The 26,025-nt window shown below is 43.5% G+C and overlaps 1 protein-coding gene across 4 annotated transcripts in view; it reads left to right on the top strand.

Moving 5' to 3' along the window:
* The window catches only part of LOC143982936 (CYFIP-related Rac1 interactor A-like), a 97,547-nt gene that overhangs the window by 59,639 nt on the left and 11,883 nt on the right, over nt 1-26,025 (top strand). For all 4 annotated transcript variants that reach the window (XM_077482087.1, XM_077482086.1, XM_077482088.1 and 1 more), the window contains one exon: nt 12,407-12,528. In XM_077482087.1, the coding sequence (XP_077338213.1) occupies nt 12,407-12,528 (122 nt within the window). The remainder of the gene's footprint in view (nt 1-12,406; nt 12,529-26,025) is intronic.

Raw genomic sequence — 26,025 nt, 5'->3', positions numbered from 1 at the left:
AAAAGATTCTGCAAGTTACTGTCCTAAAAAGTGTTTGGGGACCCGGGTCCTGCCCCAGGGGACATGTATCAATGCAAAAAAAAGTTTTAAAAACGTCCGTTTTTTCGGGAGCAGTGATTTTAATAATGATTAAAGTGAAACAATAAAAGTGTAATATTCCTTTAAATTTCGTAGGGGGGGGTTGTCTATAGTGTGCCTGTGAAGGGGCGCATGTTTCCCGTGCTTAGAACTGTCCCAGCACAAAGTGTCATTTATGCAGGAAAAAAAGTCCTTTAAAATCACTCGCAGCTATTATGAATTGTCGGCTCCGTAATACAGAGAACACTCATTGAAAGTCATTGATAAAAAAATAAATAAATAAAAAAGCGTGGGGGTCCCCCAAATTCAATTACCAGGCCCTTCAGGTCTGGTATGGATATTAAGGGGAACCCTGCCTCAAATTTAAGAAGAAAATTTGACGTGGGGTTCCCCCTAAATATCCATAACCAGACCCTTCAGGTCTGGTATGGATATTAAGGGGAACCCCGCATCAAATTAAAAAAAAAATTGACGTGGGGTTCCCCCTAAAAATCCATACCAGACCCTTTATCCGAGCACGCAACCTGGCAGGCCGCAGGAAAAGAGGGGGGACGAGAGAGCGGCCCCCCCTCCCTCCTGAACCGTACCAGGCCACATGCCCTCAACATTGGGAGGATGCTTTGGGGGTCTGTGACCCCTCAAAGCACCTTGTCCCCATGTTGATGAGGACAAGGGCCTCATCCCCACAACCCTGGCCGGTGGTTGTGGAGGTCTGCGGGCGGGGGGCTTATCAGAATCTGGAAGCCCCCTTTAACAAGGGGACCCCCAGATCCCGGCCCCCCCCCTGTTTGAAATGGTAAGGGGGTACAAAAGTACCCCTACCATTTCACAAAGAAAGTGTAAAAAATGGTTAAATAAAACAAACACACTTTTGAAAAATTCCTTTATTAAAAATAAAAAAATAAAAAAAAGATTCCAGCGGCGGTAATCCACTCTTGCTATCCAGCGACGGACGATCATCTCTCCAGCGATGTCTCATGTCATCCAGCGCAGCGAATACATCCTTCTTCTGTCTCCTCCACGGAGATACTGCAGGCATTCCGGCGGCTGACGTTTCTTATATACGGAGGGCGGGGCCACCCGTCACCTGACCCCGCCCCCCTCTGACACAAGGGGAAACCCGGGGTTCCCTGTGACGTAGGGGTGACCCGCACCTGCCTGTGTTACATCAGAGGGGGGCGGGGTCACCCATACGTCACGGGGAACCCCGGGTTTCCCCTTGCGTCAGAGGGGGGCGGGGTCAGGTGACGGGTGGCCCCGCCCTCCGTATATAAGAAACATCAGCCGCCGTAATGCCTGCAGTGTCTCCGTGGAGGAGACAGAAGAAGGATGGAGGATCGCTGCGCTGGATGACATGAGACATCGCTGGAGAGATGATCGTCCGTCGCTGGATAGCAAGCGTGGATTACCGCCGCTGGAATCTTTTTTTTTTTTTTTTTTTAATAAAGGAATTTTTCAAAAGTGTGTTTGTTTTATTTAATCATTTTTTACACTTTCTTTGTGAAATGGTAGGGTTACTTTTGTACCCCCTTACCATTTCAAACAGGGGGGGGGGCTGGGATCTGGGGGTCCCCTTGTTAAAGGGGGCTTCCAGATTCTGATAAGCCCCCCGCCCGCAGACCTCCACAACCACCGGCCAGGGTTGTGGGGATGAGGCCCTTGTCCTCATCAACATGGGGACAAGGTGCTTTGAGGGGTCACGGACCCCCAAAGCATCCTCCCAATGTTGAGGGCATGTGGCCTGGTACGGTTCAGGAGGGAGGGGTCTGAAGGGTCTGGTTATGGATATTTAGGGGGAACCCCACGTCAATTTTTTCTTAAATTTGAGGCAGGGTTCCCCTTAATATCCATACCAGACCTGAAGGGCCTGGTAATTGAATTTGGGGGACCCCCACGCTTTTTTTTTTATTTATGTATTTATTTTTTTATCAATGACTTTCAATGACTGTTCTCTGTATTACGGAGCCGACAATTCATAATAGCTGCGAGTGATTTTAAAGGACTTTTTTTCCTGCATAAATGACACTTTGTGCTGGGACAGTTCTAAGCACGGGAAACATGCGCCCCTTCACAGGCATACTATAGACAACTCCCCCCCTACGAAATTTAAAGGAATATTACACTTTTATTGTTTCACTTTAATCATTATTAAAATCACTGCTCCCGAAAAAACGGCCGTTTTTAAAACTTTTTTTTGCATTGATACATGTCCCCTGGGGCAGGACCCGGGTCCCCAAACACTTTTTAGGACAGTAACTTGCAAATTAGCCTTTAAAATTAGCACTTTAGATTTTGAACGTTGGAGTCCCATAGACTTTAATAGGGTTCTAAAGTATGCTATATAGTTAGCTCCGTCGAATCTTCTTTATACATTCGACAGACACCATAAGCCTTCCAAGACAGATTCGACCGTAATTCATGTGGATTTTCGGACGAATGCAATTTTTGAACGAAAAACGAAATAAATAAAAACGAATTTCGGGAGTAACTAAATAAATTAAGTTTTCGGACGAAAACGAAATTCCGAAACGAAATATTTTACTCTGCACATGTCTAAGCAATGCATGCGACTAGTTTCTCCATATAGGAGGCGTCTTGAAGCTGTCATTATCAACAAAAGATTTTGTACAAAGTGTTAAATACATTTCAGTTAGCGTGTTCAATACTTTTTCCCTGTGTCATTCCATTTTATTACACATAACTTAATTTCTGTACTTATTTGTTTTGGTTTCTTTGTATGTATGGATTGCATGGGTTGTTACTGACATTTGGTGAACATCAATAAACCAAAACTATAAAGTAAAGTCCATGAAGAGTATATTGTTATTCAAGAAGGGAAAGCAGTCGCACCACGGTGATCCACACTTCCTTATCACTATTGTGCCCAACAGGGCAGGACTTACCATTGGGCTTGACTGGGCTCAAGCCCATGGGCCCCACCCAATAGGGGGCCCCACCAAGATACATAGCCAAGTGTTCCCGGCTTGGCTCCGCTCACAGTTGACTGTGAGCCGAGCTGAGTACACTTGACTACTCTCGGCTCCGTTCGGGACTGCAAGAGGACCCGAGAGCCGCCGAGATACACAGGACTCTGTATCTCGGCAGCGCCATTTTTAAAATTCAAGACTGCAATGACAAGCCTGCAAATGACAAGGCTGCAATGACACTGGTCAAGGCTGAATATGGATGGGCAAGGCTGCAGATGGACACTGATAAGGCTGCATTGATGGGCATTTAAATGTAAGTTTTTTCCTTAAACTTCCCTCCTAAAAGTTTTTTCCTTAAAATTCCCTCCTAAACTTGGGGTGCGTGTTATACGCCAGCACGTTTTATACGCCGATAAATATGGTAATGTATAGAAGGTAGGGCCCGAAAGTGACTCAAGCCCAGGGGCCCCCACCACCCTAAGTCCTGCCCTGGTGCCCAACCACCGACAAAAGAGTGCGCTTACCAGACGGTAAAAGCACAGGAGCGTTTATGATCCCAAACCACTGGCAGCTCCTCGCCTTCACCAAACACTTTAACATTCGGGAACAGACGATCCATATAGTGAAGAGTCACATGCCGCTCCGCATTTCCATTAATACCCAAAATCCACGCTCATGATATAAAAAGAAAAGAAGCTTCCCATAGTGTAAAAAACTTCAAAACTCTTTTAATTGTAATAGATATACACTTACATAAAACCAGGAAATATTCGCATAAAAAACAAGCCGGCCAGCTAAACGAGAGCCCATCCTCCTCTCACAACACGTGGTGACGTCACAGCGTGCCCTCCCATACGCGTTTCGTCATACGTGACGTTTTCAATGGGGAACGGGCCCGCCGCAACGCACCACCATTAAATAGAGCCAGACCTCGTTCTGAGACATAGAGATCCGACAAATAAAACCATCTTAATTATGCGCAAAACAGACGTATCTCCCAACCTAATATAAGGGCAAAAAGGAAGGGAACGTTTTAACGCGGATATCACTCCCCAAACTGTTCCACAAATAATAACACCTTAGAATTTGCTTAGAAAAAACTTTTTGTGTATGTTTACTACCCTATTTGTATTGATATTGTGATATTGTGTATGTTTACTACCCTATTTGCATTGATATTGTATCCCATGAAGGATAACAATAATACAATACTACTAATATTCTCATATCTATCCAATAATCCCTATGTGTCAAAATAATAAATATGAAAACTAATTATAAAACTATACTGAACCCAAGAAGCCCTGTGGTTCAGGAAAATTTTATATACAGAAAAAAATACATATTGTTCCTATATTTCGCAAGTGTACATACATGATACACAAATCAAAAAATATGTGAAACAAGATACCCTAAAAATAGGGCATAAGTATGTGAACCAAACCCCTTGGATGTGCTATGCTAACCATATAGCACATATTGTGATTACCCCGTATGTAAATAAATAAAAAGAGCATTATACTAACCATTAAAGTGGTTGTATGCTCAATTTTTTAACTTTTACCTACAGGAAAGCCTATAATAAGGCTTACCTGTAGGTAAAAAAAATATCTCCTAAACCTGTACGGTTTAGGAGATATTCCCCTCGGTATGCGCTGCTGACTGCAGCGGCGCATGCGCACAAGGGGGTTCTCGGCCTGAAATCCGGCAGTGGCCGACTGGCCGGAATGAAATCTCCCGCGCGCATGCGTGGGAGTGACGATATCGCGGCTCCGGCCACTCACAGCGCCGGAGCCGCGATACCCGGAAGAAACGCAGAGGGAGCATGTCAGCTCCCTCGGCGTGGATCGGGCCAGATGTCGGGGCCTCGTTCTAAGGTAAGTATTTCATAATGAGCTAGTATGCGGTGCATACTAGCTCATTATGCCTTTTGCTTTGCAGGTTTTAAAAAAAAAATAAAAAATTTGCGGGTTTACTACCGCTTTAACCATAATGATACCCCCCCAATAAATCCCATTGTTAGCAGCGAGACCCAAAAAAGACCCCTCCCTCTTTTCCTTCCCTTTCCTTAAGCTATTTTAATATAAAAAGTATATGTAAAAATAAATAAATATAAAAATGAAAATACTGATAATAAAAAATATTAATAATAAAAAATTATGAATAAGAAAAAATTATGAATGAAAAATTTGACTTACTGCATAATCCATTACATCTTAAGGGACCCCCAGAATTTTGAACATGGGCCTCTATTGAAAGAAAGGGTCAACCTCCATGTCTCAGAAAGAGTTTACAAAGTACAATACTTGCAAACATAAATCAAATCAGTTACATAAACTAATAACAAAAATAATATAAACAATAACTAAGTGCATATATACCTAGGAGTTATCTATAAATGCGTTCACATCCGTGTCTATATTGAGTCCATAGGGAACATAAGATTTCAAACGATGGATCCAGGACATTTCAGATTTAGATATTTCTCTAACTAATGAGCTCCCTCGCCAGTGTGGTTTAAATTTGTCTATGTCCAAAAATAAAGTTTTTGAAGGATCCTTGTTATGTTTAAGTAAATAATGTTTGGATACCGAGTGATTGGGGAACCCTGTAAGTATATTTGTAATGTGCTCATTCACCCGCACCTGAAAGGGTCGCTTAGTACGTCCCACATACTGAAGCCCACACGGGCACTGCAGCATGTAGACGACACCCTTCGTAGAGCAGGTAATGCAGGGTTTGATAGTGTGTTCCCTTCGTGTTACTGTAGAAGTAAATACAGTGGTACGCCTCTGAATACAAATATTGAGAGAACAAACCCTACACTTACCACACCTATAATATCCAGTTAATTGATCAAAAAAACCTTTCCCCATCTTAGGCGGATCAATTACATTAGGAGCCAGTTGGTGTCTCAAAGAAGGGACACCCCTAAAGATTGTTTTAGGCCTAACCAGTAGGATGTCCCCCAACACCGCATCACCCGTGACAATATGCCAATGTTTTTCCACAAGATGTTTTACACTCCTATGTTGTAGGGAATAAGTGGTGACAAAAGGAACATTCTCTCGAAAGTCATCATTGTCTCTGGGGCCCCTTTCCCTCAATAAATCTGCTCTATCAAGGTTAAGGACACCCTCTAAAGTGGAGGCCAGAAACTCCCTTTCGTACCCTTTCTCCAAAAATCTAGAGGTGAGGACATCTGCTTGAATGCAGAATTCCCCTGGGTCAGAGCAGTTACGCCTCAGACGCAAATATTGGCTCTTCGGGACTGCTCTGAGCCAGGGGACATGGTGACAACTATCTGTAGGGATAAAAGAGTTTCTATCCGTCACCTTAAAAAAGGTAGAGGTCACAAAAGCTTCATCTTTTACAGAAATGTTCAGGTCCAGAAAATTAATTCTGGCCTGACTCATCTCGTAGTTCAAATGAATACCCCTCTGGTTGTTGTTAAGGGATTGTAGAAAGGTAGAAAGATCACATAAGTTACCCTCCCAGAGGAGGAGGATGTCATCTATGTATCTTGCCCATAGGACCAACTGTAGGACCTCTTGGGCATAGATGACATCCTCCTCCCACCTGGCCATAAATAAATTTGCCAGGCTCGGGGCATATTTTGCCCCCATGGCCACTCCCCTAACCTGTCTGTAAAATTGTTGATTAAACCAGAGGTAGTTATGAGAAGCTGAAAACCTAAGCAAAGTCACAAGAAAAACAATTTGTTCCTCAGGCAGATTAGAATCCCGAACCAAAAATCCCTGGATGGCTTCCATACCCAATTCGTGTGGAATGACCGTGTACAAGGAGGTAACATCTGCTGTCTGGCTCTATTTAATGGTGGTGCGTTGCGGCGGGCCTGTTCCCCATTGAAAACGTCACGTATGACGAAACGCGTATGGGAGGGCACGCTGTGACGTCACCACGTGTTGTGAGAGGAGGACGGGCTCTCGTTTAGCTGGCCGGCTTGTTTTTTATGCGAATATTTCCTGGTTTTATGTAAGTGTATTTCTATTAAAATTAAAAGAGTTTTGAAGTTTTTTACACTATGGGAAGCTTCTTTTCTTTTTATATCATGAGCGTGGATTTTGGGTATTAATGGAAATGCGGAGCGGCATGTGACTCTTCACTATATGGATCGTCTGTTCACGCATGTTAAAGTGTTTGGTGAAGGCGAGGAGCTGCCAGTGGTTTGGGATCATAAACGCTCCTATGCTTTTACCGTCTGGTAAGCGCACTCTTTTGTTGGTGGCTGGGCACAATAGTGATAAGGAAGTGTGGATCACTGTGGTGCGACTGCTTTCCCTTCTTGAATAACAATATACTCTTCATGGACTTTACTTTATAGTTTTGGTTTATTGATTTGTTTTTATTATTTGGCACAGCTCTTTTTTCAATTTTTTGTCTACTTTTTTTGTGTGTGTATCCCACAGTGGAGCAGCAGCCTTACACATTTTTTGTATATTCATTTGAAAGAAAAAAATTATTTTTTAATTGTGTTTAATTCTAGAATTAATTTTTTGGATATTCATTTGATAATATTTCTTCTTGCCTGATAAGTAGGAAAAAAGAAAATCCCCCCGTTTTTTTCTGTTCTCAGCGTGGTTTTATTTCTCTTTTCTCAAAACTTATTTTACTTGCTCGCTATATAACATATTTTTTTTTATTAAAAAAAATAACCTTTAGTATCACTTTAATGTTGATTGTGGGAATTTAGTCTTTCTTAATCTAGCACAGGGAGCATGCACATCTAAATAAAAGAGCTGTTTTTCTGCAGATGATTTTTTCTGCATGTGGAATAAGAGTGGATCTAATAGAACCCTTGATGATCCCAGCCTTTAAAGGAGAAAATAACAAGGATGATAATATACATTGGCACACAAGCTTGCTTTGTCTGGATTTGCTTGTAAAAATATGTAAACTTAGTGGAAGCTAAGGTTTTTTTAAAGTTCACTTATTCTTTAAAGTGGTTCTAAAGACTAAAGGTTTAATTTTTACCCCCAGCCCCCCCCCCCCCCTCCAATATATACCTGGCTCCTCTTTTGTTCTAGCGCTGTGCCCGAAAGCAGCATTATTGCTCTCTCTCTCCTCACAGGCACAGGGGAAGCAGCGGGGAGCCATTTTCTCCTGTCAAATACTGTAAGGAGAGAGTGAGTCTGAGCTACATTGTTTATGTCAATAGATACATAGCCCCCATGACAAGTGCTTGCTATGGGGGCAAACATAGAAGAGGTGGAGCCAAGAACACCAGCAAGAGACCCCTGAGGGTCTGCTCTGTGCAAAAGCATTGCACAGAGCAGGTAAGTATAATATGTTTATTAATTAAATTTTTTGAGCCTTTAGAAACACTTTAAGCTTTACCATGGTTGTAACAATATGCTTAAATTGGTATTAAATATGGCTTTAAGAAGTGTCTTAAAATAATAGACATAGCACAGGCTAATCTTTTACTCGTTTGTATCTGTGTAATTGGTGTACATCTATTTTATGTGCTTACAGTGTGTAGTAACACCCAATATGCTATTGTACCTGCCTAATTATTATCCTCAGTGTAAACAACTGTGCATTCTTTTTCAGCAAACAGGTGAAATTGCATTAACAACATACAATGTTTTTACCTTGTCTAAATAACCCCCGTTTTTTACTGAAAGAAAAGAACTTAGTGGCAACCTATGTGTGTACAGGATCTTTACTAACTTACGTATATGGACACAGTGAACCCTTTATAGAGCTAGCTGTTAACATTTGCACACACATTGCCTCTGTACCCTGGGTTTGGTTTTTGTTTGTTTTTTTGTTTAAAGCAAATCCCTGTATACAGTGCCTTGAAAAAGTATTCATACCCCTTGAAATGTTCCACATTTTATCATGTTATTACCAAAAATGTAAATTTCTTTTATTGGGATTTTATGTAATAGACCAACACAAAGTGGCATATAATTGTGAAGTGGAAGGAAAATGATAAATGGTTTTCAATATTTTTTACAAATAAATATCTGAAAAGTGTGGCGTACATTTATATTCAGCCCCCTTTACTCTGATACCCCTAACTAAAATATAATGGAACCAATTGCCTTCAGAAGTTACCTAATTAGTAAATAGAGTCCACCTGTGTGTAATTTAATCTCATTATAAATACAGCTGTTCTATGAAGCCCTCAGAGGTTTGCTAGAGAACCTTAGTGAACAAACAGCATTATGAAAGCCAAGGATCACACCAGACAGGTCAGGGATAAAGTTGTGGAGAAGTTTAAAGCAGGGTTATGTTATAAAAAATATCCCAAGCTTTGAACATCTCATGGAGCACTGTTAAATCCATCATCAGAAAATGGAAAGAGTATGGCACAACTGCAAACTTACCAAGACATGGCCGTCAACCTAAACTGACAGGCCGGGCAAGGAGAGAATTAATCAGAGAAGCCGCCAAGAGCCATGGTGACTCTGGAGGAGCTGCAGAGATCCACAGCTCAGGTGGGAGAATCTGTCCATAGGACAACTATTAGTCGTTCAATCCACAAATCTGGTCTTTATGGAAGAGTGGCAAGAAGAAATCCATTTTGGAAAGAAAGCCATAAGAAGTTTTGTTTGCAGTTGGCGAGAAGTCATGTGGGGGACACAGCAAACATGTGTAAGAAGGTGTTCTGGCCAGATGAGACCAAAATTGAACTCTTTGGCCTAAAAGCAAAACAATATGTGTGGCGGAACACTAACACTGTACATCACCCTGAAAACACCATCCCCACCATGAAACATGGTGGTGGCAGTATCATGTTGTGGGTATGCTTTTCTTCAGCAGGGATAGGGAAGCTGGTCAGAGTTGATGGGAAGATGGATGGAGCCAAATACAGGGCAATCTTAGAAGAAAACCTGTTAGAGTCTGCAAAAGACCTGAGACTGGGGCGGAGGTTCACCTTCCAGCAGGACAACGACCCTACACATACAGCCAGAGCTACAATATAATGGTTTAGATCAAAGTATATTCATGTGTTAGAATGGCCCAGTCAAAGTCCGGACCTAAATCCAATTGAGAATATGTAGCAAGACTTGAAAATTGCTGTTCACAGACTCTCTCCATCCAATCTGAGAGATTGCAAAAAAAAAATGGGCAAACATTTCACTCTCTAGATGTGCAAAGCAGGTAGAGACATCCCCCAAAAAAGACTCACAGCTGTAAAGGTGGTTCTGCAAAGTATTGACTCAGGGGGGCTGAATACAAATGCACCTCACACTTTTCACATATACAGTATCTCACAAAAGTAAGTACACCCCCCTTTTTTTTTAAATATTTTATTATATATTTTCATGTGACAACACTGAAGAAATGACACTTTGCTACAGTGTAAAGTAGTGAGTGTACAGCTTGTATAACAGTGTAAATTTGCTGTCCCCTCAAAATAACTCAACACAGCTATTAATGTCTAAACTACTGGCAACAAAAGTAACACCCCTAAGTGAAAATGTTCAAATTGGGCCCAAAGTGTCAATATTTTGTGTGGCCACCATTATTTTCCAGTACTGCCTTAACCCCCTTGGGTATGGAGGTCACCAGAGCTTCACAGGTTGCCACTGGAGTCCTCTTCTACTCCTCCATGATGTCATCACTGAACTGGTGGATGTTAGAGACCTTGTGCTCCTCTGCCTTCCATTTGAGGATGCCCCACAGATGCTCAATAGGGTTTAGGTCTGGAGACATGCTTGGCCACTCCATTACCTTTACCCTCAGCTTCTGTAGCAAGGCAGTGGTTGTCTTGGAGATGTGTTTGGGGTCGTTATCATGTTGGAATACTGCCCTGTGGCCCAGTCTCCAAAGGAAGGCGATCACGCTCTGCTTCAGTATATCACAGTACATGTTGGCATTCATGGCTCCCCAGTGCCGACAGCACTCATGCAGCCCCAGACCATGACACTTCCACCATGTTGACTGTAGGCAAGGCACACTTGTCTTTGTACTCCTCACCTGGTTGCCGCCACACACACTTGACATCATCTGAACCAAATAAGTTTATCTTGGTCTCATTAGACCACAGGAGATGGTTCCAGTAATCCATAGCCTTAGTCTGCTTGTCTTCAGCAAACTGTTTGCGGACTTTCTTGTGCAACATCTTTAGAAGAGGCTTCCCTCTGAGAAGACAGCCATACAGACCAATTTGATGCAGTGTGCAAGGTATGGTCTGAGCACTGACAGGCTGACCCCCCACCCCTTCAAACTCTGCAGCAATGGTGGCAGCACTGATACGTCTATTTCCAAAAGACAACCTCTGGATATGATGCTAAGCACGTGCACTCAACTTCTTTGGTCTACCATGGCAAGGCCTATGCTGAGTGGAACCTGTTCTGTTAAACTGTATGGTCTTGGTCACCATGCTGCAGCTCAGTTTCAGGGTCTTGGCAATCTTTTTATAGCCTAGACCATCTTTATGTAGAGCAACAATTCTTTTTTTCAGATCTTTGCCATGAGGTGCTATGTTGAACTTCCAGTGACCAGTATGAAAGAGTGAGAGCAATAACACCAAATTTAACACACCTGCTCCCCATTCACACCTGAGACCTTGTAACACTAAAGACTCACATGACATCAGGGAGGGAAAATGGCTAATTGGTCCCAATTTGGACATTTTTTTGTTGCCAGCTGTTTAGACATTAATGGCTGTGTGTAGAGTTATTTTGAGGGGACAGCAAATTTACACTGTTATACAGTTGTACATTCACTACTTTACATTGTAGCAAAGTGTCATTTCTTCAGTGCTGTCACATGAAAAGGTATAATAAAATAGTTACAAAAATGTGAGGGGTGTACTTACTTTTGTGGGATACTGTATATTTGGGAAAAAATTGGAAAACCATTTATCATTTTCCTTCCACTTCACAATTATGTGCCACTTTGTGTTGGTCTATCACATACAATCCCAATAAAATACATTTACATTTTTGGTTGCAACATGATAAAACGTGAAACATTTCAAGGGGTATGAATACTTTTTCAAGGCACTGTAGATCTGCTGAATCTATATACACTCTTTTCTCATTATTGTTGCTTGATACATTCATTACGGAGCCTTGGCTATAGGTCCTGATACTGAGTCAATCCTAGAGGCAGTACATCTGCCTAAGAGGCAAAAACCCTGGGAGAAAAAGAGATGACTTTGTAGACAAAATCACCCTCACAGAGAAAAATTTCTTTTCACAGAGATTTTGTTTAGTACTCTGGACCTAGACTGAATATATCTTAGTATTCTTATTGTATGTCTGCTATTTTGTCGGTGTACGCACAGCTGTTATGGCAATTGCTTACTGCATTCAGTAAAAAATCAACATATTGTACTTTCAACTGAATGGGTTATGCTATGCTTTCTAGCTCTGTTGTCAAAGGCACATTCACTCTCTTATTATGTTTGGGAATTATAGATGCACAGCCCACGGAGGCAGAAACAGTAGTGTGGAATCAAGTCAACTCTGTCCTAGAAGAAGCCCAGAGTATCCTGGCTGAACTGCAATCATACCAGGGTGCTGGGCAAGAAATAAGACAGGTGAGCTATGTCCTGCACAGCTGACACTTATTACCACTTCAATACCTTGCACTTTTACCCCCTTCCTGCCCAGGCAAATTTTCAGCTTTCAGCACTGTCGCACTTTGAATGACAATTACGTGGTCATGCTACACTGTAGCCAAATTACATTTTATTCACAAAAATAGATCTTTCTTCTGGTGGTATTTAATCACCACTGGGATTGTTTATATTTTGCTGAATAAACAAAAAAAGACTGAACATTTCTAAAAACAAACATTTTTCTTTGTTTCTGTTATAAATTTGTGCAAATAAATAATTTTTCTTCAAAAATTTATCCTAAAATGTATTCTGTTACATTTCTTTGGTGGAAATAACCCAAATCAGTGTATATTATTTAGTCTGTAGGAAAGTTATAGAGTTCACAAACTATGGTATATATCTGAAAATCAACCCTGATGTACCGATGGACTATCTCATTTTGTAAGGCACTAAAATGCCAGGACAGTACAAATACCTCCAAAAGTATCCCTTTTTGGAAAGTAGACAATCCAAGGTATTTAGTAAGAGGCATGGTGAGTTTTTTTGAAGTTGTAATTTTTTGTCATAATTTTTTCGAAAATTTTGTTACATAATGTCACCAGTACAGCATTATCAAATAACTGGTGTGGCGGTGATCAAGGATACTGGCTGGTGATAGTACAAAAAAAGTTATAATTTTTTTTATTACATTTTTTAACACACTGTGGCCAGAGCAATATAATGTTACCATAGCAACATTGTACTACTCTGGGGAAGTGATGAGGATTTTTAATTTTTTTTTACAAATTATGTTTGCTTATAGCAGTGAATTACATTGCTATAAGAAAGCATTTTACTGAATGAAACTGAATCGTTCAGTTTTTTTGTTGTTGTTGTGTTTTGCTGTGTTTGGTCAAAGCTAATCACATGGTACAGATGGGCTGTGATTGGCCCTCTCTGTATTATGTGATCACATTGACCAATCACAGCTAGCAACATAATTGTACACAATGGATGGCATGAAAGGAAGCCATCTATTGTGTACAACTGTCATGTGACCTGCTGCGATTGGTCATGGCAGTCATACGGTACTGGCAGCGAGCCGGTACTTTGATCAATCATCGGCTGTGTCCCATTGACATGGCTGATGACAAATCGCATCACTGCGCGGCCCCACAATCGACACTTCTGGACAGGATGTCATATGACGTGCAGTCAGGATAGGAAAGCACTCGCCCGACCGTCAATTGTCTATAGGCTGGCCGAAGTAGTTAATGCTTGTACACATGATCAAGTCTGTTCTGTAAAGCCTCGTTCACATGAGCATTATACAGCATACACCCGTGTGCATGTTTGCCCTCATGGGGATGCACAGGTGTTCTATGTATCCCAGTGCAGGCAGTCCTACTCATGTTCATTGGGATATAGTAGCACAGAAACAGCTACTGCTTCCAATTTCACAGCCATGTAGGTATGGGTGCACATCCCCAAATGCACACTGTCTTCCCCGTGCATGCGGGCCAACAGAGCCCTTGCATGGGTGTACGCTGTAGTACCCTTGTGTGAACAAGGCCTTGGACTCCTTTCACAGGGACGTTTAGCCATGCTTAGAATCCCAGTGGCAAGCATTTACTGATTCCTGCGGTTGGGTATTTCTGCAGCTGGCGAGCCCATACAGCCTGTCATCGCACTGTATGGAATTAGTGGTCGCCGCTACCTGCACACAGTTGTCAGTCCCAACTGCAGGGCTTAGTAGAGTCTTACTGATAGAATTCACAGTGTGGCTAAACATGCGTACCAAAGGAGCCTTAGAGAGCACAAAGAACCATGTTGATGTGCAAACTATAGCGATCCAGCAACCAGATTTAGGTTTCCTAGAATCAGACCAGTGCTTGTAAGAGAAACTCTATACATTTATCTTTGTCTGACTGAATAATTCCGCAATATAAAGAATGATTGCTAAATTGCTTTTTTTATCTAAAATGTATATGTATAGCACAACATTGATAAATGATTTTACAAGTATTCTTCTTTGCCACTTGTTATTTTGTGTTTGTGTTAGACATGCATGCATGGTCAATATACAACAATGAACACCCCACAGCATCTGACCCCTAAATGTGCAGCGTACAGAAATATTCATATAGATAACGTCATTGATTAAAATGTTTAGGATTTTATTCAGGACCGCTTAGTTCACTTTAGGATTCTTTATTATTTCAGGGCCTTGCATGACCTCTTCATCAAGGCCTAAGTGGCATAGTCTTTCAAGATTCCAAAACATTTTCACTAGTGATTTTCATGCAAGCCTGAAGTATATCCGAATCCAAGAAAAAAACAAAACAATATATTGCAGCTTACAAGGCTTTGAATGTGGTAGCTACATTCATTTTAAATTTTCAGGGTTCTTTTCCTTTATGTGTACCGGGTGAGCCTGTCGGTAACACACTTTCTTTCCCAGGCTGATACCATTCACTCACTGTACTGTAGCTGTGGAGAAGCAGCTTTGTCATCCAAGGACAGGAGTACAGAACAGGCCTACCTCTTCTGTTCTCCATAACATAGGGGGTGAGGTGTTTTGTAGCTCACAGAGATAACTGAGAATAATGGTTATAACTGTCAACACAGATACAAAGTTATGGGCTCACAAGATTTCTGGTAGAACCAACAAATATTTGTTTGCACTAATCAGACATAAATAACAAAATGCTTTTAATGGTATATTAAATTGACCATAAAAAAAAAGTTCATTTTTAGGACTAAAAATACCATTTAATAAAAATCAATAACCAAAAATGAGGAATGTCTTCCTGCATACCTTCCATATAAGACAAGGTAAAGTAGGGGAGAAAGAAGAGAGGATATAAAAGCATCGGGTTGGGCAATAGACATGTGCATTCGTTATCGTCCGAATGCATTTTCGTCTAATTTTGGGGATTTATGTGTTTGTATTAACAAAACGATAACAAACGCATAGAATCGGAAAGATCCAAAATGCTTTATTTTCGTATCCATTATATTTTCATATTGTTGCGAAAACAGTCGATATAGATAGATAGAAGATTCAACATGATGGTGACAATAGCGATCTGTGTCTATCTAACCCGCGGTCGAATGTGCCTAACCTAGCTCTATTAGTCCAAGATTATTTGACATAGAGAGAACAGTTTCAACATCATAGAGACAATAGTAAAAGAGCTGTTAGTGGTCGCTGCTGGAATGGGTGGGGGAAGTAAAATGATGATGATGATGATGAATGTTATTGGCTGATTGTAATCAAAGAGGAGGAGCAGTAAAATAGCTAGAACTTAAAGTGTTTGTTAAGGCATATAAGTCTATGCCAGACCCTCTATTATTGTTTTTAAAAATGAGCACTGTAAATACTGAATTCCGGCTGTCTTCAGGCCAGTCACGTGACTCACGGCCGCTTTCTAGCTCTGATGGATGTCTTCTGCGGGAGGGGCCAGGATCTCCCTCTGATGTCAGCCGGAGAGATCACCTGGCCGCTTGTCTCATCCGCGGAAGCCATCCATCAGAGATGGAAAGCGGCCGCAAGCCACGTAACCGACCTGAAGACAGCTGAAATCCAGTATTTACAGTACTCATTTTTTTAAAACAACATACAAAGTGTGCTATGCCAGCCTCTAATAGAGGGGCTGGCAGTGCCAATTTTAATATTTTATAATTACAATATGTCGGGGGGACAGACAGAGAGGGAGGTGAGGGGGGAGAGAGGAGAGTAGAGCAGGGCAGCCTATCACGGAGGGAGGTACTTTGACCATGGTGATCAGGGCGGAGCAGCCCTGGTTTATCATGGTCTGTTTAGAGAGGGCATACAAGAAGTGGCAGAATCAGTATTTTTTTTATAGTTTAGAGGGGGGCAGATTACATAGCACAAGCACTGTGCTGTGTAATCTGCTTTTAGGGACCAGAATCTATATTTTTTTTTGGGTACACAAACGCTTTAAGTACACACGTACAGCCAACTTACTTTCACTTACGATCAATACCGTTTGACATTGAAGATGCGATGAAGCAGCTAAAAACATACAATTGCCACAAGCGGACATTTACAGTCAAATGCTCCACCCATAAGCTATAGAATTCTAATGTTGTTTGACTAGTAATTTAATAATAATTATAATTATTACTAGTGAAACAACATTCGAATTCTACTATAGCTTGTGGGCTTAGCATTGGACCGGAAATGTATGATTGCGGCATCGTACAGTTTAGCTGCTTCGTCGAGTCTTCTTAGAACATCCGACAGAGACCATAAGCCTTCAATTGACAGATTCAACCACAATTTGGATTTTTGTACGAATGCATTTTTTAACTAAACAAAATAAATAAAAACGAATTTCAGGAGTAACTAATTAAATACATTTTTCGGATGAAACCGAAATTCCAAAACAAAATATTTCAGTATGCACATGTCTATTGGACAAAAGGTAAAATAAGAGAAGGTGGGGGATCATAGGAAGAAGCATTTTGTTAGAAGGTAATGGAGATGTGAAAACAGAGGTTACAGTAATAACAGGGAGAGTAGGGGACAAGCAATTTCGGAGGGGGGGCATCACCTGACTAGATCAGCAGTCCCCCCACCTGGAATTGGCGGTGACGAGGAACCTAGAGGGAGGACTTAGGTGAGTTAATTTGACAATCACAAGGTAAGGAGGAACAATTCTCACGACAGTGGGTTAGAGGTGGGTGTGAAGGAAATGTAGTGAACAAAATAGTTTTATTCTTGAATGGGGCTTTAAGCTACAGCTGTACTTATGCTCATTTTCTTTGCTCAGACTTTCGTAAATCTCCCCAGTGTTTATTTAATAATTCTTACATTGTGCTTTGCTGCTTAAAATATATTTTTATACCTGTGCTGAATGCCAGATCCACCCATTGGCATTTGACTTTGGCTTGTGTGTGTTTTCATAACCTCCATCTTTGCCACATCAACAATGTACTGGTGCAAAGTGTGAGAAATCAATGCTGATGACCTATAAAGTTAACTTCTGTTTCTTCTCTGTGCGTGTTTGTGGTCCACCTCTGTACACTTTTTTAAACATATACGTTTACTGAAATGTTATCAGTACATTTTTGCTAATGCTTAGGAGACAGTTAAAGAATAAGTCTAATCTAAGCTGTTTACAAATTTTTACTTGGCTTCTGCAAAGTTCAGTTTGATTACTTGGTGGTTTGTTGACTCTCTCAGCTACCTAATGAGGAGATCTCATACTAGAGATCTCAGATTTTGTTACCTGGCTCCTTACGTTTTGTATTTCTGTCTCTCCTTTAATTACTCAAAGTAATACTCAAAGCAAAATAGTGATATGTTTCTCCAAAGAGACTCTGCTACTTTAAGAATACTTAAAGATGGAGTACCAAATAATTGCAGCCTCTTTCGGTAATCTCTGCTTTGCCAGAATGCGGGGCCATTCTGATCAGTCAAAGCTCAGACACTTCTAGGTAGTGTTGGATCTGGCTACTAAGCCATGCCCCTAACATTTCTATTGGCTCATTACTATTAGGAACTACCTCACTGGCCAATGGGTGACAGAGTCTCTATTATATGCTGAAAGACCACTAAAAATGGAATATTACCTTAGGATTGCAGTAGGTCTATGGTGTGTATAACCCCAGAAAGAGTTGATGGCGTTGTGCTGTTTGGTAGTTTCTCTCTGTTCTATTTCTTTCTTTTCATACTCAACATCTTTTTGACTCTATGGTGGAGTTAAAGGGTACATATAATACCCAAGCCAACCAACAGTTTACAAGGGGGATAAAAGTGCTCTACCTCCACCACCCATACATTAGGTTTCATCCGCATGGGATACCATATATCAGGTTTCATCCGCATGGGTTTTGTGAACTAGCCCTTAGTAAGAAAGGAGATTTCCTAGCTACAGTCAAAGTGTACTTTTTTTTTATTTTAAACAAAAGTTTTTATTGAGGTATAACAAACAAAAATTTTACAGGCACCAAGAGTACAATAAGTACAATTGCGAGGTAAGGTACAACAGCTTATGAGTACATCTCTCAAATGTCTTTTTATTTATTTTATAATTATTTATTCTTTTTTTATCCCCTTACTTCTTCCACCCCCCTCCCCCTCCCTATGCTAACTAACTTTATATACACATACATACATACCCATATATATAATAAAGAACAGGCAAGAAGCGTATACATATTATTCCATATATCCTACGTGTTACTGATAGCAGAAGGGCGTACAGTGAGTAAAGCACAGAAATTCCAAAACCGGAGTCTCGAGTAACATCGTATGTAAAAGAGGACAAGAGTAGGTATAGGGTGATAACTGGTGCCAGCCATATGGGTCCGCCTGACCTCTGGCTATACTCCCAGTGAGGGGCAAACTACTCATCTGGAAACATATATTCAAGGTACCTTACATGCAGGTGTCGGGGTCTCGTAACCAACAATCCCATATTTTGTCATACTTGGTCGGGCATTCTCTGTTAATATACATAACCTTTTTATATGGTAAATTATTATTGACCTCCACCTTCCACTCCACCAGCCCAGGGGGTATGGGACGCATCCAATTTCGGGCAATAACTTTGCGCACTGAGAACAGCGTCTCATGCAAGAATGCCTTCGTGTATTTGTCTGTGGTTTCTGGAAGCACCCCAAGTAGGCATTGTTTTGGGTCCAATGTGACCGGAGAGCCCATGTGATCAAGTAGAAAGGTGACAACTTGCGCCCAGAGGCCTTGTATTCTGGGACACGACCATATTAAATGAAAGAATGTACCCACCTCCTTCCCACACATCTGACAGAGGGTAGATTGAGAGTTTCTATATCTGGCAACCCGCAGGGGGGTGAGATATGCCTGGTGGATAATATAAATTTGAGTCAGTCTGTCATTAAGTTTGGGTGAGACAGTCTTACAGGATTCCAAAGCCTCCTCCCATTCCGCATCCTCCAGAGGGCCTATCACCCTTTCCCAGCGAGGTTTGAGTTTGTATGCCAATTTGGTGGAGACTGGGGTAGTAAGCATGTCATAGAAGGACGAGGTTAATTTACGGGGATCAGAGCTCTTGATTATGGCCATAAGTGCATTAGGGGCAGACTGTGGTGCGGATTCCAAAAACTGAGCCCGAGCCGCATGTCTCATCTGTAGAAACCGAAAGAGCATGGATCTGGGAAGTGAAAATTCTGCGCTAAGCGTGGCAAAAGTTTTAAAGGTTCCGTCGACAAACAATTGGTGCATATAGAGAATACCATATGTAAACCAAAGGTCCGTATCGGGAAGTCTTAGAAATTCCGACAAAGTTTTATTGTACCACAATGGAGTATAATCATTATAGAGTGGTATCCCTAGCTTGGCGGAAGCTAAGTCCCAAATGCGTCTGTAATGGTATAGCAAGGTCTGTCTGTTGTCCCCCTGACCCGCACCGCTAGAGCCCATCGCCAACGCATAAATTGAGTCTCCAGTATGTCGAGCCCATCTCGGGCAGAGCAGTTGGAGAAACCGCTCCCTGTCCGTCTTGTCAATATGATACAGTTGGGATAACTGTGATGCGATATAATAGAGATTAAAATCGGGAAGGGCAGTGCCCCCTAGGTCCGTGGGGCTTTTAAGCGCCTGCCAAGCTAATTTGTGTCTGTTGTTTCCCCACACAAAGGGTTTGAGCAGGGCCTCAAGGGACCTAAAATGCTTCAGGGGTAAGTACACCGGGGAGTGCCAGAGGATATAGAGTATCTTAGGTAAAAGGACCATTTTAATAAGATTTATCCGACCCCAAATCCCCAGTGGCAGTCGGGCCCAGGCCCGCAGTTTGGACTGAATGTGGGAAATTAGAGGGCTTAAATTTAAATGTGTATAGTCCGCCGGCGATCTGGAGACACACACCCCCAGATACTTAATGACACTGACTCGTCGTAATGGCAGACTGTCCTGAAACTCAGTCGGTGGGAAGCTGTCAAGTGGAAGAATTTGGGACTTCCCCCAATTAATTTTTAACCCAGAAAAGGTCCCAAACCTTTTGATTGTCTCAAGAGCCGCCTGCAGAGAGGGGCCCGAGTCCGCCAGGTATAGCAGTGTGTCGTCAGCATACATGCTGATCTTTTCTGTCAGGGTGCCATGGCTCAGTCCCCTGATCTCTGGGTTAGCTCGGATGGATATGGCCAAGGGTTCCGCAGCCAGGGCGTATAACAGTGGTGAAAGAGGGCAGCCTTGTCTCGTGCCTCTGCCGAGGCCAAACAATCGAGACGGCCAGCCATTAGCCGCCAGCCGGGCCGTGGGCGCCTGATACAGCAGTTGAACCCACTTAATAAAACGTGGTCCAAAGCCATAGCCCTCCAAGCAGCTCCAGAGATAACTCCATTCCACCGAGTCGAACGCCTTTGCCGTGTCCAGTGTCACCACCACCCTTGACCCAACTTCTGCGTGCGTAGCCTGGAGGTTAATATACAGTTTGCGTAGATTAAAGGATGTGTTGCGGCCTGGCATAAAGCCTGCTTGATCTGCATGTATAAGGGACAGAATGACTTGGTTCAATCGAAGGGACAGTACTTTAGCTAGTATTTTTATATCTACTTGCAGTAGAGAAATAGGACGATAGGATTCGGGGTAACCTGGGTCCTTCCCCGGTTTGGGGATGAGGACTATTGTCGCTTCCCGCATGGAGGGGGGCAGGGTGAAGGTATCAAATAGGTGATTGAATAGTGCAAGCAGTTTGGGAGTTAGTAATTCTCTAAATTGGGAGTAAAATTCAACAGGGAGTCCATCAGATCCAGGGGATTTGGATCTAGCAAAGCTGGAGATCGCGGCGTCTATTTCTTCTGTGGTAAGGGGTGCCTCAAGTGAATATTTTTGTTCTTTCGTCAACTGGGGGAAGGTAATGCTGTGAAGGAAAGTGGTCCGTACGTCTGTCAGGTCTGTCACTGTTGTTTTATAGAGATCCGCAAAAAACTCTCTGAACTGAGAGGTAACACTGCATGGGTCCGTGATCTGACTCCCCCCCGGGCCATGTAGGGTAATGACAACTGGGGGCCTGTCTTCGCTATGCACTAGGTAAGCAAGGAGCTTGCCTGCCTTTTCACCATATTCAAAGAGTTTCTGCTTAGTAAAGAAGAGCTTTTGACGAGCTTTCGTATACTGGAGTTGAGTCACCACTCTAGTCTGCAGTTTAAGCTGGGCCGCTGTCGCTGGGGTGGGATTGGCTGCGTATTCCCGTTCAGTGGAGACAAGCTCCGCTATTGCCCTGTCGAACACTCCAGCGGAATCTGATTTGATTTTGTTTATGTGTGAGATCAGGGTAGTACGGGCGTACATTTTAAATGAATCCCATATTGCAGCAACAGATGCTGTGTGGTCATTTTCCAAGAAGTATTGCTTCCATTGGGTGATGAGCCCATCATCCTCTGGAAGCAGTGAGAGCCAGAACGGGTTCAATCGCCACGGCCTTGGTGGTTTATCAATAGGGATGCTAAGGGTGGTCCAGTATGGACTGTGGTCGGATAGTAACCTGGGGCAAAACGCTGTTTCAAGGATCCGTGGAGCTAGGGTGTGGGAAACAAGAATGAAATCTATGCGGGACATAGAGTTGTGAGTAGGAGAGAAACAGAAATAGGCTCGAGTGTACGGGAAGTTGTGCCTCCATGTGTCTACAAGGTGAAAGGTGGAGATGAGTTTAGAGAATTTAGTCGCAGCAGCACTGGCTACTGTTGTCTGCGATGTCTGTAGTCTATCCAAGGCCGGACATAGTGTTGTGTTAAAGTCGCCTAACCAGATCGCTGGTATCGTGGGGTTACGGGACATGAAGGTAAAGCCATCTAGGAGCACTGTTACACTAAAGGGAGGAGGTATGTAGAAAGCCATGAGAAGGAACGGTTCACCGTAGAGCTTAGCATGAAGAAATACATACCGACCATGGGGATCAGTTAGGAGTTCACAGAGCTCAAAATGTACCGATTTGGCTATCAATAATGAGACACCCCTAGCATGAGACGTATAGGTGGAGTGGTACGCCCACCCAACCCAAGGGCGGCGAAGAGCCATTTGGAGTCTGCCCTCAACATGTGTCTCGACCAGCACCACTACGTCAGCACATTGTTTTTTGAGGAATGCCAGGGCGGCCGAGCGCTTAATTTTCTCGCGCAGGCCCCTCACATTCCACGTGAGAAATTTTATAGTTGCCATGGTGCTGCGTAGGGTGCGTAACCTTGCCTCAGTAGGACACATAACTTGAGGTCTAGCGAAAAATATAATATATAGAAGAACTGGAGTACATCAAACACTGTATGCGGCACCTCTGCAACAGATATACATTTTCCCATATTTGGTTCCTGAGACCCTGTATGCACATGTACAAATTGCAAAAATAACTGTTGAACAACCCCCTCCCCCCTCCCCGCCTTACACCCACCCCAACTTGTGCAGGCATGATCCCTTAACAACTTTAAACTTCCATCTGGGAAACAACATAACTTCGCATGCAAGGAGAAGATAATGAACAGTTTTAGCCACTGGGACAAGTAGTGGTTCCGTGCCAGCCACCAGAAAGATAAATGAAAATGGGGCCTAATTGCGCACCCCACATGTTATTGTAGAGAAGAGGCAGTGAGACCCAGTCGCTCTGTTCATTTGCATAGTTATAATTCCCAGTGGTTAGTGGGGCAAAAATTCGCTGCACTATGCATGAGGCTTGTAGGACCAACACACCTCTGCAGCCCCATGTGGCAAATAAGTTCAGGAGTATATAAAAAAAATAAAAAAAGATATAGAACCCCCGCGGAGGGGGGTAGTGAGATATAGTAAGTCCACTCAAAATATCCGAAATCACAGGAGGATGTTTTAGAAATCCAGTGCTCTGTATTTCGTAGGAAGGATTATATATCAGCGGTCGTGGCAGTAGGGTCAGTAGAAAAACCGAGGTCCCCCTGTCTCCCCGGCCCAGCAAAGCACAACAACGTGAACCCGCCAATGTGGGGCGCAAGTCAGGGTGACTATGTTGCAAGTGCGATTAAGTCAGGCCAAGTGGTGATGGAGATATGGAACAGTATCGGCATGCCATACGGCTCACCTGATGTGCAGTCAGTCGCCCCTGCCCTGTGCAGGCCTGCGCTCCAGCCAGGAGATGATCTCGCGAGGATACTCGAAGAATGATACGCGGCCATCATGTTCCACCCTCAGGCGTGCAGGAAAAAGCATGGAATACTTCAGGTGGCGGTCGCGCAGTCTTCGTTTGGCTTCCAGAAAGCCCTGTCGACGTCTCTGTATCTCGGCCGAGAAGTCAGGAAATATTGCCACTTTGACGTTTTCCACCGGGATGTTGCCCCTCTCTCTCGCCAGCCGCAACGCAGCATCCCAATCTTTGTAATTTAAAAGTTTTGCAATAAAGGTACGGGGGGGAGCCCCTTGAGGGGGAGGCTTAGCTAGCATCCTATGAGCTCTTTCCACCACCAGCACGGGGGAGAAGGCCTCTCGACCGTATGTGGTTATCAGCAGTTGTTCAAGGAATGATGTCGGGTCTTTACCTTCCGCTCCCTCCGGGAGACAGACGAAGCGGAGATTACACCTCCTCAGGCGATTTTCCATGTCGTCCTGCTTGGCGAGCAACTGGTTAATCTGTCCCTGCATTCGTTCAGATCTAGCCTGTATTGGCGGGAGGATATCTTCCACCGCACTGATGCGGGTTTCCGTCTCCGTGACCCGTTCACGGATTTTCTGAAAATCTTGTCTAATTAGAGATATGTCCGTTTTAACTTCCTCGATCTGGGCGGTGAGGGATGTCCTGCAGAGTGTGATCGCTTCTAGTAGTTTATCCGTGTCTCCCTGCCCACGCTCTCCTCCTGCCCTCTCAGCGACACCATCCTCCTCAGCCTCCTCTCCCTCATTCTGACGGTACTGTGCGAGCTTTGCCGCGGCAGATTTACGGCTCCCCGGAGGGGACATAGTATGGAGCTTATGTGTGACAGGTACAGCCAGACAGGGTATTACAGGCAGAGAAGGGAGAAGACAGCAGACACAAGGCCCAGTGAAGGCTGAAGGATGGGGTGTACCAAAATGGCCGCGGACCTCCAGGCACAGGCCAGAGCCCAAGACCTGCCCAGTCACAGTAGTGCAGGAGACTCACCCCTCTGTGCAGGCAGCTGGATGGCTGTACAGTATAGTAGGCAGGCTGGCTGGGAGGACGGCATGCACAAGGCCCAGCGCTGGTCCGGAGCCTGGGTGTACCAAGATGGCCGCGGACCTCCGTGGGTAGGCCGAAGCCGCGGTCTCGCCTAAATGCGGCCTCCATGCGGGTCGGCGCCGCTCCAAACGGGTCGCCGGGAGGCCGAAAAAACGGTAGGGTATACAGGGGGTCCCCAGGCAGGTAGCCCACACGGGTGGAAGGATTAAAGGAGTGGAGGATCACTGCAAACCAGGATTAATAAACGGAGCCCTGGGTGTGCAGGTCCTACTCCATGCTCAGTCAGGCCACGCCCCCAGTCAAAGTGTACTTTTACCTAAACCCCTGCTGCACGCCCCCCCCCCCCCCCCCCCCGAACTTGAATGGGGTGATATACACTATATTACCAAAAGTATTGGCACACCTGGCTATACACACAAATTAACTTTAATGGCATCCCAGTCTTAATCCGTTGGGTCTGCTATTGAGTTGGCCCACCCTTTGCAGCTATAACAGCTTCAACTCTTTTGGGAAGGCTGTCCACGAGGTTTAGGAGTGTGTCTATGGGAATGTTTGACCATTCTTCCAGAAGCGCATTTGTGAGGACAGGCACTGATGTGGATGAGGCTCGCGGTCTCTGCTCTAATTCATCCCAAAGGTGTTCTATTGGGTTGTGGTCAGGAGTCTGTGCAGGACAGTCAAGTTCCTCCACCCCAAACTCCCTCATCCATGTCTTTATGGACCTCGCTTTGTGCACAGGTCCAAATCATTTGGTGGGGGGAGATTATGGTGTGGGGTTGTTTTTCAGAGGTTGGGCTTGGTCCCTTAGTTCCAGTGAAGGGAACTTTTAAGGGGTCAGCATATCAAGACATTCTGGACAATTTCACGCTCCCTATTTTGCAGCGAGGTGAGCCATAAACCTTACCATTATAGCTCAGGAGGGTTTAGTACACGCCCCAAACTATATAAGACCACCAGCGCGGCAGCCTTGTGTAGTGTGTTGGCGTGCAGGGAAAGAGCAAGATAGGCAGGGACAGTGTCTTTTTGCTTGGGAACCTAGCTCTGTTACAGTGGGTGTTGTGTGCCTCCTGCACAGTATACACCTGAAGCTACCTCTTATTGCTGGTGTTGTTCTGTTTCTGTAATACAGGCAGCATCTGCAGCATTTACAGTGGGTGTTGTGTGCCTCTTGCACAGTATACACCTGAAGATACCCCTTATTGCTGGTGTTGTTCTGTTGCATATCTTGCATATTAGCCTTTAAAATTAGCACTTTTGATTTTGAACGTTCGAGTCCCTTAGACTTTAATGGGGTTCTAAAGTTCGTACTAATTTTCAGTCCATTCGAAGGTTTTGG

Source organism: Lithobates pipiens, unplaced genomic scaffold (genome assembly GCF_037356315.1).
Source record: "Lithobates pipiens isolate NorthernLeopardFrog02 unplaced genomic scaffold, aLitPip1_a1.2 Scaffold_16, whole genome shotgun sequence".
NCBI lineage: Eukaryota > Metazoa > Chordata > Amphibia > Anura > Ranidae > Lithobates > Lithobates pipiens.
This window is presented reverse-complemented; position numbering and strand designations above follow the sequence as displayed.